A 17,838-nucleotide genomic window follows, 5' to 3' on the forward strand; every position below is an offset into this window, starting at 1 on the left:
TAGAATATGAACTATTAGAATTGTATTTTCATATTTTGAATATACTAGTTTCAAATTATTATTATTTTTTTTAAATTTAAAGATTGTATTTATTCATGAGAGACACACACACACACAGAGAGAGAGAGAGAGAGAGAGAGGCAGAGACACAGGCAGAGGGAGAAACAGGCTCCACACAGGGAGCCCGATATGGGACCCGACCCCAGGACCCCAGGATCACGCCCTGGGCCGAAGGCAGGCGCCAAACTGCTGAGCCACCCAGGGATCCCCTAGTTTCAAATTATTATAAAGCAAAACATTCTCAAGCAAGTCCTTGGCTTTAGAAATGAGAGGCAAACATAGGATAATAATAACTAGCTCTTCTTGAGCATTTACCAGGAGCCAGGCACTGTTTAAATACCTGTACTGACTTATGCTCACAATAACCCTGCGGTCATTATCATCATCATCATCATCTCCATCTTACAGATGAGGCTATAAAGGGGCCCAGAGAGGTAACCCACCCAGGAAGGAGCAGCAGCAGGACTCTATTCCAAACAATCAAACAATGGCACTCACATTGTTTTTCTATCTGTCAACCAGCATTACTGGGCATTAATATAATATAATGGTCATTTTTAGAGTACATCTTTTGTAAGCCAGATGGACTCTGTGCCACCAAACAAGAATAAATAAATGACACCAATTATCCAAGTTACACAATCAAAGCAGTAGTAGCTACCACTAATAAGAGTACTTGCAATGTGCCAGGTATTGTTCTAATGCTTAAGATACGTGAGTTCACTTAATCCTCACAAATACCCTGCAAGGGAATATTTATATTATTATCATCATTTGACAGATGAGGAAACTGAGGCACAGAAAAGTTCATAACAAGAACAGAATTAAGGTTTAAGCCCAGGCAGTCTGGGTCCAGAGGCCGCTTAACCACGTTGCTGTCTCTCTGAAATCCCCATTGCTATTCCTTTATGTTACACACAGTTTAGAGTACTTTCAGGAACATACAAGAGAAATGCTATGAAGTACAGCATGCTAGGTAAGAGATTAAAGTAGGTGTCTATCTTAGGTGGGGGGGTTCAAAAAGGCGGCTCAGGCTAGGGATATTCAGGCTGAGATTTGAGGAATGAGGACCCAGCCAGGTGGACTGCAGCAAAAAAGCCCAAAAGACTCAGCAAACACTTGGGAGGAGGTAAAGAGCTTGGGGAGCCTCGGGAAAACAGCTGGCTAATGTGACCTAACACTGATAAAAAGAGAGGACAACGGAGGTACAGCCAGAGAGGTGGGGAGGGGCCACTTGCCTAGCTAGGCCTTGCAGCCAGGAATGGGTGATATAATCAGAGTGCAGCAGGACGCCAGGTGGCAGAAACAAGATCCACCAGGATCTACCGTGTTTCCACCCTCTATCTGGCCTCTGCCAAGAGCAGGTCATGGTCACGATTTCATCTCTGCTCCCTGCAACTCCGTGGCATGATTACTGTCAACTTCTCTTTTATAAAAATAGACTTTGTAGCTCGGAGAGCTGGAGAACCATTTTCTTAAATCGCTGGTGTGCTAAGAGAATTCCTTGTACCTACTCTAAAATCGTCTTTGATTTTCTATCTAAGGACGTCGGGGACTATTCTGTATGTCAACCCCCACTTCGGAAGCGCTGCTGAGGTTTTACATTTACTCACACAGTGTCCGTAACCTGGGGTGGCAACATGCGCCAAGAATTCCACGTCGGTAAGGGTGGAAGGAAGGAAAGGGCGGGCAGGTGGGGCGAGAAGGTGGAATGAGCTGAGGGACAGACGAGGTGGGTAGCGCTCGGGACTGCACACTGACTGGTGGGGACCCTAAAGATCCAGCGTAGGGCGGGGTCAACAAAAATGAAGGGCCAGAGAGACATCTAACGGTGACTGAAGGGAGAGGCAGGAAGGAGGGCGAGGGTGATCAGAACTAAAATACCCTCCGAGGGAAGGGAGAGCTGGGACGGGTCTGAAGGGCAGTGCCTGAGGGAGAGGAGACGGGAGGGTGGGAGGGGCCTGCGAGACGCCGCGGGCCAGACCGGAGTCCGAGGGGCCGAGCCGAGGGCTGAGGCGGGGCCGGCGATCCGGGGGCGGGGCCGGGGGCGGCCGCCGAACCCCGGGACTGGGGTGGGCAGGGCAAACAGCTCCTCACCCGGTTCTGCACCGTGTCCTCCGGCGCCGTCGAGAGTCGTGTCCGCCGCCGGAGACAGAGCGGCGGGGCGGGGGGCGGAGAGCACTGGCCCCTCCGCGCCGGAACCCCCGCCGCGCCGGACGGCAGCTTCTCCACTGCATCGTTGCGCGCGTAGCCTCCGGGCCCCAAGGCCGCCATCGACGCGCCGGAGCCGGGCAACCGTTAGGCTCCTCAACCGCTGCCGCCGCCGCCGCCGCCGCCGCCGCCTCCACGACCCACTGGAAGAGCAAACGGCCGCGGGAAAGCCGGCGCCGCCGCCCATTGGACGCGGCAGGCCCGGGTCTGGCCAATGTCAGGGCTGCCGGGAGGCGGTTTTGACCAATGAGGGCCGAGAGGCGGAGCGAAGCCTACGGCCGGGTGGAACCGGAGCTCCTCTACTTGATGCCTGATCAAGGAAGTGGCGTTTTTAACGCGGTCTGTTTTCACCATTAACAAGCATTTAGGTGTTAACTTTTTACGTAGCGAAGATCAAAGCCTCCAGTTCGCTTTTTGCCGCACTCCCCACCCCCAGCAACTACCCACGCAGTGGCTGGCAGTCGCCCGGATGTAAGATGGGGTGGAGTCCAAAGAGACCGACCACTCGGCGCATGCTCAGAAAAGCCGCGACCCCCCCCTCTCTCCCCCAACACGTGGTAAGGTCCGGATGCCTAAGAACTGGCTTTGCGCCGACGTCCTCGCGCTTCCCCGCTCGCCACGTGACCAGGGCGTAACTGTGGTAACGCGGCTGGGCGCGTAGTGCGCAGGCGCTCTCTTCCCTCCCCTGCACGTGATGAGGCATCAAGGGCCATCACGTGAGGTAGGCGGAGAGCGGGCAGGGTGGGGTTCGGCGGCGCCCGGCGAGGATCAAAGTGCGGCTGCAGACTGGGCAGGACTCAACGGGGTGGAACAGCCATGCCCAAGTACTGCCGGGCTCCGAACTGCTCCAACACTGCGGGCCGACTGGGCGCTGACAACCGCCCCGTGAGCTTCTACAAGTGAGCGCAAGCGCGGGGCGGGGCTCGGGGGGCGGGGCTGGGGGCGGAGCCCGAGGGTAACTGCAGCTGTGCCCGCGCGCCTGGTCCAGCTTGCAGGTGTCTGGAAGCAGGGCTAGCAAAGTGAAGAGACGGTGTTCTCAGCCCTAAACACAGCACGCGCAGAGGTGCAGACGTGTTAAAACGCAGGGGTGGAAGATAAACTACAGATAGTGAAAGCAGCGAGCATGAGAAGTGGGACTGTGTAGGGGAAGGACCCTAAAACTGCCCACTTGTTATCTCCACGAATTTATCTCAAATGCAAAACATCCAAAATTGAGCTCCTGATCTTGTCTCTCTCCCAAACTTTCCACAGCCTTTCCTATTTCAGTTAAGAGCTCGCTCCATCTTTCCTGTTGTTCAGGCAGGAAATCTTAAGAGTCATACCTACCTCTTTTCTTTCCTCACATTGGGGAAAGTAAAAATGAGCTTGAACTGTTAAAAAAAAAAAAAAAAGGAAGGAAAAAAAATCTGTCCTCCCACTTATTATTCCCCAGCTGGAATAAAAGACACAGGAAAATTTGACTGAAGAGTTAATAAGAGAAAATATTTCTATTTTTCTCAGATGCTGCAGATATAAAGTGAAAAATAATCCTTCTTCTTTGACTGACTGCTGCTTTTTTGCTAGGAAACTTTGTTGTCTAAAATCGTAGACTATCATAAACTTTGTCATTTGGAATTCTATCAGTAATAATGAAGCATCTCGCTTAGCACCTGGAAGAGTTGTCGCTTTGACACAGGGAAGCAACCTCAGTTGCTCTGCCCAGGTGCAGAGCTTCAGGTAAGGCGTTTCTGGATGTAGTTTTTCCACATCTACCTAAACTTTACTGCTTTAAAAAAAAAAAGATTTTATTCATTCATGAGAGACAGAGTGAAGCAGAGACACAGGGGGAGGGAGAAGCAGGCTCATCGCAGGGAGCCTGATGCAGGACTTGATCCCCAGAACCCAAGATCACACCCCGAGACGAAGGCAGATGCTCAACCGCTGAACCACGCAGGCATCCCAACTTTATTGCTTTCAAGGAGACAGGACCCTGGACTCACTTTCACAACCCAAACCTAGTATCTATCCCTTTACACCCAGGTCTGCTTTGCTTTAAGCCTATCCAAACAGTTTCATTTACATTTCACCTAAAATTCACCCTTCTCCCAAACTCAAGTAATAACCCTGTCTTTTCCTTTGTTGAGACTCCTCACTTCTGGTATTTCTGGTGTGCAATTTTCCTCATCACCATGGTAAATAAACCTGACTCTTTGGGATGACAGGTGTATCCCTGTTGGCCTTAGTCTAAATGGGGTAGGACACATTCCTCATCCAGCCCATCAGCAGATCCTGTTGGCTCTTCCTTTAAAATCTATCCAGAATTGACCACTTCTAACCTTCTCTGCCTCCATTCAGGTTCTGGTCATTACCACCTCCTAACTGCATTATTTTAGTAGCCTCTTCGTTAGTCAAGCCGCTCCCACACTCTGATCCCCATACACAGACACAAGGTATCTGTGTACCCCTGAGTCAGATCAGAGTCCTCCTCTGTTCAGATTCTCTCCTGGTTCCCACCTCACTCTATACAAGATAAGAAGGTGAGACTGGAGTAGACAGAAAGCCCTACAGGGGCTGGATCCCCAGTATCTGTATGACCTCATTTCCTTCCTCCTGTCCCTTAATACTGTGCTCTAGTGTCACTGGCAACATGCTGTTCCCCTAGCACTCCAGGCACATTGTTGCCCCTGGGACTTTGCTTGTGCTTTTTCCTCTACCTGGAAAGGTCTTACCTTTATGACCACTACTCTATGTAAAACGATAATCCTCTCCCAGATCTGTAGGTATTCTCCCTATTTACCTCCTGTTTTACTTATCCTTTAAAAAAAAAAGATTTTATTTATTTATTCATGAGAGAGAGAGAGAGAGAGAGAGGGAGAGAGAGTGAGAGGCAGAGCCACAGGCAGAGAGAGAAGCAGGCTCCACACAGGGAACCTGACATGGGTCTCGATCCCGGGTCTCCAGGATCACACCTTGGGCCGAAGGCAGGCACTAAACCGCTGAGCCACCCAGGGATCCCTTTACTTATCCTTTTGACGCTTATCACTATTTGGCATATCACATATTTGATGTATTCATTTATTGTCTTCTCCACTAGAATGTCAGTGATTTTTTTTTTTTTTGTCATTTCCCCAACCCTAAAATAATGCCTGTTGCATAGGGAGTGCAATATTTGTTGGCTGAATTTCATTAATGCATTTCAGATGGCCTCCCCCAGGAAACTCAGCAATCCCTGTCCCTTGAAGGGACCCTGGTGCAGAGTAAGAGTAATGCAGAGGAGTCTTTAAACCTAAATCAGTGTGTCCAGATTTGCTTTTTTTTTTTTTTTTAAGATACATTGCTCTGGCAGTGTTTATTAATTCAGCAACTCTGAGTGTCTCCTGGAGTATGGAAGCCCCTGCTAGACACAGAGGATCCTGACAGGTCCTGTCCGGACAAAGCTCATGGATAGGTAAAGCATCAAACACTGAAGAACTGAACACACAACCTGGGAGTCACTCCCAATTTTTCTTCAGCACTGCTGCTGTCAGTCAGTCCATCAACCCATCCTTTGACTTTATCCTCCAAACACATCCCCACCCTGTGACAATCACAACAAAATCCTTCATACCTTGGCAGTAGAGTTATAAATGCAAATGGGAAAATCCTAACTAAACTATTAGGAAATAACCACAACAACAAAAAGCTCTACATTTCCAGCCTACTTCATATTACCTCCGTTCTCATGGTGTAGTTCAGGCTGCCATCATCTGTCAATGAAACATTGTGATAGCTGCTTGCTGGCCTCCCTGCCTACGCTTCTGTGTCCCTGACAAGAGCAACAAGAACAACTTATTTAGAGAGCACTTATGCCAGACACTGTTCTAAGTGCCTCACCTATAGTAATGAGAACAATAACAACTGTACAGAGCATCCAGATGATTTTATAAAAAATTAGTTCTTGTCTGTGTTGTTTAAATCCCACCAGTGGCTTCCAGACCGTCCTTCACACAAGCTAACCCATTTCTTCCTCAAGGCTCATCCCTGAGTCAGTCTTGCAGAAGCCACATAGTTAAGAGTTTGGTGAGGAGCTGTTTGCAAAGGAGATTCAGGAGAAGGTGTGGATGGCAAGAAGGAACAAGGTGAATCATATAGAGGGAAGTGGCTGCAGGGGAATAACGTAAGGGCCTGCCAGGCAGCCAGAGGAAACATTCATTTGTTTTTGGCCCTTTCAGGAAAATCAGAGTCAGCTCTAATGGGAAGCCATCTAATGGGAAGTTAGGAATTGCATTTGGCTGGCAGTAAGAAAGTCCTGAAATATTATTGGCTTTAAAAAAATTATGGAGTTTATAGGATATAGCTGCAATAACAGACACAAAATCTCATACTGCAACAAAAGTTTATTTCTCATTCACAATATGTCCTTTGCAGACCATTTATGGACCTACTCTATAGTATCCTAACCCGAGACTCAGGCTGAAGGAGCCTCCCCTACATGGAAACTTCTGGTCTTGTAGAAGGGGTAAAAGTGAAAATAGGGAGAATCACCCAATGGCTCCTCATAAATTCTATATTTAGAAGTGGCCCACATCACTTTCAGTCCTTTGGCCAAAGCAAGTCTGTGGCAAGCCTCGGGTCAGTGCAGTAGAGATATGTGATCTTCATGTGGGGAAGGGCAGCAAATATCTTGAACAATAATAGAATCCACTAAGGGTTTATTTTTCTCTTGAATAAAACACATACAGAGGGTAGCCCCGGTGGCGCAGTGGTTTAGCACCGCCTGCAGCCCAGGGCATGATCCTGGAGACCCTGGATCGACTCCCACGTCAGGCTCTCTGCATGGATCCTGCTTCTCTCTCTGCCTGTGTCTCTGCCTCTCTCTCTCTCTCTCTGTCTCTATGAATAAATAAATAAAATCTTAAAAAAAAAAAAAACCACACACACACACATACAGAGGTTGACAGACCAGCACTGGCGTGGCAGGCCCACAAATCATTAGGGTTGAGATTCCTATTTTTCTGTGCTATCATCCTTAGCATGCAGTCCCATGCAAGATGGCTGCCAAGTGCCCCAACCATCAAGGCCCACCATTCCTGGTAAGAAAAGAGAAGGAAGGAAGAGCAAAAGGGGCTCTAACCATGAGTGGAGTTAGCCCCTTATAAATCCTTCCCAGAAACCCCACCTGATGGTGAGTTCTTCATCATTGGTCAACCCAACTACAAAGGATAATTTAGCAGGGCATTTAACCACCCTGAAGAAATTTTGAATTCATTGTTAATAAGGAAGAAAATAACTTTTAAAAAACAGATTTTATTTATTTGACAGAACGAGAGAGAAAGTGTGCGCATGCACAAGCAGACAGAGCAGCGGACAGAGAGAGAAGCAGGCTCCTCTCAGACCAGGGAGCCGGATGTGGAGCTCAATGCCAGGACTCTCGGATCATAACTGGAGCCAAAGGCAGATCCTTAACCGAATAAGCCACCCAGGAGCTCCAGAAAATAACACACACACACCCATTTTTTTAAAAGATTTTATTTATTTATTCATGGACACAGAGAGAGAGGCAGAGACACAGGCAGAGGGAGAGGGAGAAGCAGGCTCCATGCAGGAAGCCCGATGTGGGACTCGATTCCAGGTCTCCAGGATCACACCCCAGGCTGCAGGTGGCACCAAACCGCTGCGCCACCAGGGCTACCCCACACACCCATTTTTAAAGAAGAATTTCTAGCAGTGTATGATCTAGAAGGATGACCAACAAGACTAAACAATTCTAGAGAAAAGGAGGACACTGACTACTTAAAGTAGATTTTTAGAGAGGCCATTGTAAATGTGTTGCCATCCAGAAGAACAAAAGAGAGTAAGAAAAAGACCAAGTGAAGAAGAGGTGGGTTTTTTTTTTTTTTTTTAAGGTTTTATTTATTTGAGAGAGAGAGAGATCACGAGCAGGGGGCAAGAGCAGAGAGAGAAGCAGACTCCCCGCTGAGCAGGTAGCCTGACGCAGGACTTGATCCCAGGACCCCTGGATCATGACCTGAGCCAAGGCAGACACTTAACCAACTCAGCCATGCAGGCGCCCAAGGAAGAAGTTTTTCATGATATTTTCCTCCTTTGCCCCTTGAGGTGCCCTGATCCATTTGAGGACCCTTCGCATTTTTAAGGAACCCTGCCAGATTTCTCACACGACACAAAAGTATTCACTGGCCCGAACTTAGTTACGTGGCCCCACCTACACAAAGGAACCTGGGAAACAGTCTTCTAGCGAGGCACATCATGACCTCAACTAAAGTTGGAGTTTTGTTAGTAAGGAAGAAAGAAAGGGGATGTGGAGTGGTCAGTTGTCAGTCTCTGCCAAGGAGGAGGGGCTGGGGAATGCTGCTGCGAGAGAGTTCTTGTGTGTGTCCAGGCAGAATGGGGTTGATGAGAAGATTTGGATCCCAAACAGAGGCGAAAGGGACTACAGCAGCCAGAGCTCCTGGCTGGGTGCCCTGGGGTTCTGCTCTTTGGGTGCCACAGCTCTTCTGAGTCAGCCCGTGTCCTTTTACCAGCTGTACCCCACCCCCACCTGCCCTGTCTGCCTTTGGGCTGGGAAGTCCTGCTCCTGCACCCATCTCTGTTCATCCTGCCCACCTCCTTTCTTAACGTGTCTTTTCCAAAAGTTTCTTTATACAGATATGAGCAAATCTGAATACATGTTCTAATTTCCCCTCTATTGCTATATTAGTTTCCTGTGAATGTTGAAACAAACTTGATGGCTTAAAATAGCAGAAATTATTCTCTCCCAGTTCTGGAGACCAGAAGTGCAAGTCAGTTTTACTGGGCCAGAACCAAGGTGTTGGCAGGATGGCATTCCCAGTGAGGCTGGCTGTAGGAGAGAATCTGTTTCTTGACTCTTCCAGCTTCTGGGGGCCACATCACTCCAATCTCTGCCTTTGTGGTCACATCACCTTCTCTGCTTTCATCTGTGGTAATGTCCACTTTGCCTCCCTCTCGCAAGGATACTTGGGATTGGATGTAGGGCCCAAATGAATGTTCTAAGATGACTTCCTCATCTCAGGATCCTTAACTTAATCTCATCTTTTGTCATGCAACATAGTATTTGCAGATTCCAGGGATTTGAACATGGATATCTTTGGGGGGCCATTACTGAGCCTGCCACAGTTACTAAAAGCTGTTTGCACCTTTTTTTTTCAGGTAATACATGTGCCTGAAAATAGCACATCAGTTCATAGAGTGCCTCCATATTCTGTTTTAGGGCTGTATGGTATTCCTTTGTGTGCCTGTGCCTGGGTTTGTTACCTTGTCTCCTATAGATGGTGTTATCCTCCGCTCTAGCACCCCTTACTCTGCCCTTTTAACAGACAGAGGCCTCAGAGCCCTCAGCAGAAGAAAGTATCCAGCTGTTTTTTTGGTCAACTTCTGTTCCTGGAATTGGTAACTGGTTTTCCATTTTCAGTTGTGGTGTAAAGTTTCTCTTCGAGGTATCTTTGTTTCATACTTAAAGTTGGTCAATTTTAAGAAAAATATTAAGTATATAATGTGACAGATATGGAAGACACTGTGCAGATGGAGTGTGGATGACTGACTATATTAGTTATTTAATGCTACATAACAAACCATCTCAAAGTTTAACCACTTAAACAGTTAATGTGTCACAGTTTCTGACTGCTGCTGCATGACAGACCGGTCAGAACTCAATTATGTGACCACCCCTGGCTGCAAAGGAAGCCGGAAAATGAGGTCTTCATTGTGGACAGTCTTGAGTCTCAGATAATCCCCACTCATTCCCACAGGGAAATCTTTTATTCAGTTCATTTTTTTTAACTTTAATTTTTAATTGTAACATATAGGGACGCCTGGGTGGCTCAGTGGTTGAGCGTCTGCCTTTGGCTCAGGGCAGGATCTTGGAGTCCTGGGATCCAGTCCCACATCAGGCTCCCTGCAGGGAGCCTGCTTCTCCTCTCTCTGCCTGTGTCTCTGCCTTTCTCTCTGTGTCTCTCATGAATAGATAAATAAAATCTTAAAAAAAAAGAATTAAAAAAAATTGTAACATACGTATAAAATCTACCATTGTAACTATTTTTGAATATGCAGTTCAGTAATATTAAGGATATTCACATTATTGTGCAACCCAATCTTCAGAACTTTGTCATCATGCGAAACAAACTCCATGCGCATTGAACAACAAACTCAAATTTCCTATTCCCTCCAGCTGCTGGAAACCACCATTCTATTTCTTTTTCTATGAATTTGATAACTCGATAATTCATATAAGTGGTATTTCGTGTGTATGTAACTGGCTTACTTCACTTTCCATAATGTCTTGAAGGTCACTCATGTTATAGCATGTGTCAGAATTTCCTTTTTAAGACTAAATAATATTCTATTGTATGCATATGCCACATTTTCCTTACCTATTCATTCATTGATGAATATTGGCTTTTGGCTGTTGTGAATAATGCAGTAATGAACATTAGTGTGCAAATATCTTTTCAAGACCCAACTTTCAATTCTTTCAGGTACATACCTAGAAATAGAATTGCTGAATCATAAATTCTATTTTTAATTTTTTTGATGAGGTACTGTATCGTTTTCCATAGTGGCTGCACCATGTTACATTTCCCTCCAATAGTGCATCGGGTTCCAGTTTCAGCACATGCTCACCAACACGTTTGGTTTTAATTTTTATTTTATTTATTTATATTATATATTATTATATTTATATTTATATTTTTTATTATTTTATTTATTTTTAAAAGATTTATTTATGGGGAATCCCTGGGTGGCTCAGAGGTTTAGCGCCTGCCTTTGGCTCAGGGTGTGATCCTGGAGACCTGGGACCAAGTCCCATGTCGGGTTCCCTGCAAGGAGCCTGCTTATCCCTCTGCCTCTGTCTCTGCCTCTCCCTCTCTCTCTCTCTCTCTCTCTCTATCTCTCATGAATGAAATAAAATCTTTTTTAAAAAAAGATTTATTTATTTGAGAGAGCACACGTGTATGTGCTTGAGTATAGGGAGGATAGAGGGAGAGGGAAACTTTTTTTTTTAATTTTTATTTCTTTATGATAGTCACACACAGAGAAAGAGAGGCAGAGACATAGACAGAGGGAGAAGCAGGCTCCATGCACCGGGAGCCCGGCGTGGGATTCGATCCCGGGTCTCCAGGATCGTGCCCTGGGCCAAAGGCAGGCACCAAACCGCTACGCCACCCAGGGATCCCAGGAGAGGGAAACTTTTAGCAGACCTCTCGCTGAGTTCAAAGTCCAACATGGAGCTTGATCTCACGACTCTGAGATCTTGACCTGAGCAGAAACCAAGAGTTAGACGCCTAACCAACTGCGCCACCCAGGGGCCCTTAATTTTTATTATTTTTTAAAAAGATTTTATTTATTTATTTGAGAGAGAGAGAGAGAGAGCGTGCGTGAGCATGAGCACAAGCTGGGGGAGAGGGTGTGCAACAGGAGAGGGACAAGCAGATTCCTCGCTGTGTATGGAAGCTGATCTCCCAGGACCTGGAGATCATAACTTGAGCTGAAGTCAGATGCTCAACCTACTGAGCCCCGCAGGGCCCCTTGTTTTGTTTTTCATAGTGGCCATTCTAATGGTTATGAGGTGATACCTGATGGTTTCAATTTGCATTTCCCTAATGATTACTGATATTGAGTATCTTTTCATATGCTCGTTGGCCATTTGTATATCTTCTTTGGAGAAATATCTGTTCTAGTCCTTTGCCCATTTTTAATGGTGTTACTTTTGTTGTTGAGTTCAAGAACCTTTTAACGATTGTTTTCAAGCATACGCAAAAAATAGAGTTATATGGGGACAGTGGGTGGCTGAGTGGTTGAGTGTCTGCTTTTGGCTCAGGATTCTGGGATTGAATCCCACATTGGACTCCCCACAGGGAGCCTGCTTCTCCCTCTCCCTGTGTCTCTGCCTCTTTTTTTCTCTGTGTCTCTCATGAATAAGTAAATAAAAATCTTTTTAAAAAAGTTATATGAATGGATTCTCATGCATAGTCACTCAGATTCACCAATTGTCAACATTTTGCTAATCTTTTTTATCTGCTCCCACCCTGTAATGCATGATTTTTAAAAAAGATTTTATTTATTCACGAGAGACACACACACACAGAGAGAGAAGAGAGAGAGAGAGAGATAATGAGAGGCAGAGACACAGGCAGAGAGAGAAGCAGACTCCATACAGGGAACCCAATGCAGGATTCAATCCTGGGACCCCAGGATCACACCCTGGGCCAAAAGCAGGCACTCAACCACTGAGCCACCCAGGTGTCCCTTAATGCATGATTTTATTTTATTTTTTTTTAAATTTTTATTTATTTATGATAGTCATACAGAGAGAGAGAGAGAGACAGAGGCAGAGACACAGGCAGAGGGAGAAGCAGGCTCCATGCACCGGGAGCCCGATGTGGGATTCGATCCCGGGTCTCCAGGATCGCACCCTGGGCCAAAGGCAGGCGCTAAACCGCTGCGCCACCCAGGGATCCCTAATGCATGATTTTAAAGTAAATCCTAGATATTAGTTCTTTTACCCATAAATATTCAGAATGTTTTTCCAACGGATGACTATTTTAGAAGCATAAACCAATACAATTATCATACCTAGCAAGATTAGTTTCTTACAGCTATCCAATACCCAATTTATGTTCAGTTTTCTCCCTACTGTGTTAAAATGTCTTTTTATGAAATGGTTTGTTGCAGATGAGGACCACAATCTGCAATTGGATGTTTCTTACATTTCTTTTAATCTATAACCCCACCCTACTCCCCCCCATCCCCATCCCGTCCCCATGAATGTGGACACATTCTAGATTTGCCCAGTTTCATAACAGATTGTGGCTATGGGTCGGGAGATTGGGAAAGAGGCTGCTGTAAAAGTCCAGTCAGGAGAGTATGGATGCTGGAAGGGAGGGGCAGCAGAGGTGGGAGAGGTAGGCCGATGTTGGGTGTTTAAAAGCTGGAGCTGGGCAGCCTGGGTGGCTCAGTGGTTTGGCGCTGCCTTCAGACCAGGGTGTGATCCTGGAGGCCTCGGATCAAGTCCCACATCAGGTTCCCTGCATGGAGCCTGCTTCTCCCTCTGCCTTGTGTCTCTGCCTCTCTCTCTCTCTCTGTCTTTCATGAATAAATAAATGAAATCTTTAAAAAAACAAAAAAAAAGCTGGAGCTGAGGGCACCAGGGTGGCTCAGTCAGTTAAGCATCTGCTTTCTGCTCAGGTCATGATCCTGGGATTGAGCCCCACTTCCGATTTCCTGCTCAGTGAGGAGTCTCCTTCTTCCTCTCCGTCTGCCTCTCCCCCCACTTGTGCGTGCTCTCACGCACAGGCAAGTGTTCTCTCTTTCTCTGTCTCAGATAAATTCATTATAAAAAATAAAAAGGGATCCCTGGGTGGCTCTTGGGGTGCTGGGTCTACCCAATGGTTAAGTGTCTACCTTTGACACAGCATAACCTGGGGTCCTGGGATAGAGTCCGGCATCAGACTCCCCACAGGAAGCCTGCTTCTCCCTCTGCCTATGTCTCTGCCTCTCTTTCTGTGTCTCTCATGAATAAATAAATAAAATCTTTAAAATGAATGAATGAATGGTGAAGCTGAAGGTTGGGATGTAGGTTGGTGGTAGAGAGACTCTGGGTAAGAGGCAGGGCCAGTTTCTGGCCTAGGTAGACAGAAGTTTGGAGCCCAGGGACCTCTGAGTGTGCATGTCCCCAGAGAGAGGTGGGACTGACCTGATATTGCTGACCCTGTAACCCCACTGTCCCTGGCAGGTTCCCACTGAAGGATGGCCCCCGGCTGCAGGCCTGGCTGAGGCACATGGGCCATGAGGACTGGGTGCCCAGCTGCCACCACCATCTGTGCAGTGAGCACTTCACACCTTCCTGCTTCCAGTGGCGCTGGGGTGTGCGCTACCTGCGGCCTGATGCAGTGCCATCCATTTTCTCCCCAGCACCACCTGCTAAGGTGAGCAAAAGGAGGTCCCACTGTTGGAGTCTGACCCTGTCTTCCCCACCTGGAAATGACCTGTGGAGTCTGATCCTCAGCCCTCCTCTCCTGAGGGAAGTCCCTGCTGCAGTCTGACCCTCAGCCCTCCCCTCAAGGAAGTTCCTCCTTGAGGTCTGGCCTTATCTGAGGACAGTACCCCTTTTTTTTTTTTTTTAATTTATTTATTTATTTACGATAGTCACACAGAGAGAGAGAGAGAGAGAGAGAGGGAGAGACAGAGGCAGAGGGAGAAGCAGGCTCCATGAACCGGGAGCCGGACGTGGGATTCGATCCTGGGTCTCCAGGATCGCGCCCTGGGCCAAAGGCAGGCGCCAAACCGCTGCGCCACCCAGGGATCCCTGAGGACAGTACCCCTTAAAGTCTGACCCTGATGCCTCTCATCCCATGCCTTTTCTTCCAGAGGCAGCAGAGTTCCCGAAGCACTGAGAAGCCAGTCGAGTCTCCCTCTTCACCAGAGGCCATGCCCCTGTCTCCGGATCCAACTGTCTCAGCCTCTGGCCCTATGCATCTTGCGGTACTGGGGTCAGCATCTGGAGGCCCTGAAGCCACGGCCACCATGTTCCTGACCTCCCTGCCCCCTCCTCCTGCTCCTGCCAGGCCACAGCCTGGAGTCCAGGCCCAGAACTCCCTGGCTGGGCTGGGCAGTGTCCTGGGAGCACTGCAGAAGCGGGTGTGGAGGCTGCAGCGGCACCATGAGCAGCATCAGGTGCAGCTGCAGGCCCTAGAACAGCTGGTACAGCAGCTGTGCAAGGAGGGCCTGCCAGCTAGGCGCTCCAGGGCCTGCTATGCCTGGTGAGTGTGGCCACCTGGCCCCCAGAGCACATGTATTTTCATTTTCAGTGCTAGGGTCCAGTATTTAAAAGTCAGAACATTTCACTCATGTTTCCAAACTTCTGAGTTTTCTTGGGGGAAAAAAAGTCAATCTGTCAACGCCTACCAACTATTGGTCAGAGCATGGTAATGGCTGCCCTTACTCTGTGCCAGACAGAGTTAATAACTTAAAACTCATATGACCTTGATGTGGCTGTGGTCCCCATTTTTCAGATGAAAAAACAGGCACCAGGATGCTACAGTGACTTGCCCAAAGTCAGGCAGCCAGTCAACATTCAAACCAGGTGTCTGACTCCGCAGGAGGCCAGTGCTCTCCTTTTGGAGAGCTCCTTGCCTGAATCCTAATAGAGCTTGAGTTTGCAGCCTACCTCACAGAGTCTCCCCAGCCCCATCTAAAGGCCCTTTTGCCCCTATGTTTTACTACCAAGTATTGGAGGAGGGTATCATGTCTTGAAAAATCAATTTGATCAGGCCGTTTCCCTGCTTAAGACCCCAGGACCAAGTTTGGGGTCCCATAGCTCTCAGCCCCAGCTGGACAAGGAAGTGGGAAGGGGTTTCAGAAAGGAGCCTCTCTGAAGTAGCCCTGTAGCTAAGGTTTCTCAGTCTGACAACCAGTGGGTTGCACATGGCTCAGAGATCTGATTTTTTCTGGCCTCAACAGTGTTTTATAGTCATTTTTGGTCTTTCCTGGAAGCTCAGCAGATCTAGCAGCACTGGGTCCATATTCACAGTTCGTGGCAGGTAGCTGGGATGGCAGTGTGGCTACCCCTGGAGGCTCTATGTTTGAGACTAGGGCCTGACTATGCTGGGGCTCAGGGAAGTGTACAGAAGAGCAGGACAGGCCTAGGACTCTTCCTGAAGCCCACCAGGGCCCCTGGGCTGACAGTGTCTCTCCCTGCCTCTCCTGACCCATTCAATCACCATCTCTCAATGTCCTTCTTTCTTCCCATCTCCACCTCTATATTTCTGCTACCCTGTCTCTCTGCCCCCCCCATCTGTCTCCCCATTTCCTCACGTCTCTCTTCACTTGCATCTTTCTGTGTCCCTCATATCACTGGCCCTCTGTATTCCCCTGTTTGGCCTGTCCCCATATCTGTCTTTCCATGTCCCCCACATTTTCCTCTGTTTCCCTGTACCTCTTTACTCCCCCATGAATGTCTTTCTGGCTCCACATCTCTTCCTGTCTCCCCACAAATCTCTCTGTGTCTCTTGATGTCCCCCTTCCACCTCGGCCTTCCTGTTCCTCACCATTTCTCCCCCTCATCCTTCCTTCCCTCTCTCCTTCTCTTCCCTCTTTCCCTTATGTGTTCCATCTCTGTCACTTTGGGACTGCCCAGCTTCCTGGATGTGAGGAATCCCATCATCTGTGGAGGGCCTGACATAGCTGTGGTCATTGCCCAGAGGCCTACACCTCCCACACTGGATGCCAAGCCTGAGCTCCTGGACACTGAGACCCCCAGTGCTAAGGACCAGGATAGATAATGTCGTGGGACAGATGATAGAAAACAGAAGAAGAAAAAAAAGAAAACAGAGGAAGAGATACTCATCAAACATGGGCCTGCCTTGTCCCACTACCCGTGCCTGGGCCATTGCGGCTCCTCCTTCTACGGACCCTTTGAACCTTGGGGTTGACCTGGGCCCAAGCCACATCAGTGCTTATTTCCCTTGATGCCAGGTCCCTGCTACTCCTCACTTGAACTTTTGTAGTCAGTAAAGCAGTTTCAGAGCAGAACAAGGATTGTTTATTTGGGGGAAAATTGTACCTGGTACCTCATACCATTGGCCAAGTCTGGTGCCAAGCTGGGAATAATACAGCAGTGAACACAGCTGACAAAATCCTGCCCTCATGGTGCTCCTATTCTGCTTAAGTGGAAGATAAACTAGTAAACTAATAAACAAGATAATGTCAGATTGTGATAAGTGCTGAAAAGACTAAATGAAAATGTGATGGGGCGGGGGTGGTGGATGGATGAATGAATGAAGAGGACTCTTTAAGGAGACAACGTGTGCGCAGACTCCAGGATGAGCTGGCCTGGAAGGCATATGGGCTGGATCCTCCGTGGAGAACAGCCCCTGCAAATGCCCAACACCTAGGGTGTCAGCTGGAGGAGGGCAGTGTTGCTATGGCAAAAACTGAAGCGGGGAAGGGAGTGTGTGTGTGGGGGGAGGTGCGATTTTAGATAGAGCGGAGGTCTCACTGAAAAGGTGCCAATAAGTAAAAAATGAGGGGAGAGAGGGAACCAGGTATCTGGGAGAGGAGCATTCTGGGCAGAAGGAACAGCCAGTGTAAAGGTGCTGCACTGAGGAGGAGCAAGGAGCCAGTGTAGTACAATGAATGTGGGGGAGAGAGAGAAGAGGAGAGGCTGGAGATGATCAGGGAAAGTTCACCTAGGGCCTTGTGGGCTGCAGTTGACAACATGGGTTTTTAAAAATCTAGAATGAGATGCAGCAAGCAGATGTCTCCAAATTGAGGAGGGCCCTGATGGGGTATGTGTTAGGTCCCTATGGATGCATTACAGAGAGCAAGTTGTGGGGTAAAGAGGAGGAGGGAGAACGGGAAAGAGGCTGCTGCCATAGTCCAGGTGGGAGAAGATGAAAGACCAGGATGAGGACCTGGGTGTGGGGTGGGGCATGAAATTCTGGGAATATTTTGGAGATGGAATCACCAGGCTTGATCATTAGAAGGTTGAAGGATGGAAGGCAAAGTCAACCCAGTCCTCTTTGGGCTGGGGTTTTGGGCAGTGCAGGCCACAGCCAGGCAGGCATGACAGCC

At 48.0% G+C, this 17,838-nt stretch overlaps 2 protein-coding genes across 7 annotated transcripts in view; one reads left to right on the forward strand and one right to left on the reverse strand.

The window, feature by feature from the left end:
• Positions 1 to 2,349, reverse strand: part of WDR62 (WD repeat domain 62) — a 47,537-nt gene extending 45,188 nt beyond the window's left edge. The window contains exon 1 of the mRNA XM_038529217.1: positions 2,158 to 2,349. Coding sequence (XP_038385145.1) covers positions 2,158 to 2,334 — 177 coding nt within the window. The 5' untranslated portion in view covers positions 2,335 to 2,349. The remainder of the gene's footprint in view (positions 1 to 2,157) is intronic.
• A 75-nt stretch (positions 2,350 to 2,424) lies between these two features.
• On the forward strand, positions 2,425 to 16,982 carry THAP8 (THAP domain containing 8). Of its 6 annotated transcripts, none has more exons than XM_038529219.1 (5): positions 2,450 to 3,170; positions 3,895 to 3,987; positions 14,000 to 14,192; positions 14,635 to 15,026; positions 16,403 to 16,982. In XM_038529219.1, exons 1-5 carry the CDS (start codon positions 3,088 to 3,090, stop codon positions 16,545 to 16,547), a joined length of 906 nt encoding a protein of 301 aa, XP_038385147.1. In that variant the 5' UTR covers positions 2,450 to 3,087; the 3' UTR covers positions 16,548 to 16,982. The 6 variants fall into 6 exon arrangements, with proteins under 6 accessions (XP_038385150.1, XP_038385147.1, XP_038385149.1 ...); XM_038529224.1 differs by having other exon boundaries at positions 2,461 to 3,170; positions 3,918 to 3,987; XM_038529223.1 differs by having other exon boundaries at positions 2,462 to 3,170; positions 3,835 to 3,987.
• The last annotated feature ends 856 nt before the right edge of the window (positions 16,983 to 17,838 follow it).

Source organism: Canis lupus, chromosome 1 (genome assembly GCF_011100685.1).
Source record: "Canis lupus familiaris isolate Mischka breed German Shepherd chromosome 1, alternate assembly UU_Cfam_GSD_1.0, whole genome shotgun sequence".
NCBI lineage: Eukaryota > Metazoa > Chordata > Mammalia > Carnivora > Canidae > Canis > Canis lupus.

Coding starts and splice junctions, on each gene's coding strand:
- THAP8 (XM_038529219.1), top strand. CDS start 3,088: ATGCCCAAGTACTGCCGGGCTCCGAACTGCTCCAACACTGCGGGCCGA. Junction 3,988..13,999: donor GCCCAGGTGCAGAGCTTCAG/GTAAGGCGTTTC, acceptor TGTCCCTGGCAG/GTTCCCACTGAAGGATGGCC. Junction 14,193..14,634: donor CCCCAGCACCACCTGCTAAG/GTGAGCAAAAGG, acceptor CTTTTCTTCCAG/AGGCAGCAGAGTTCCCGAAG.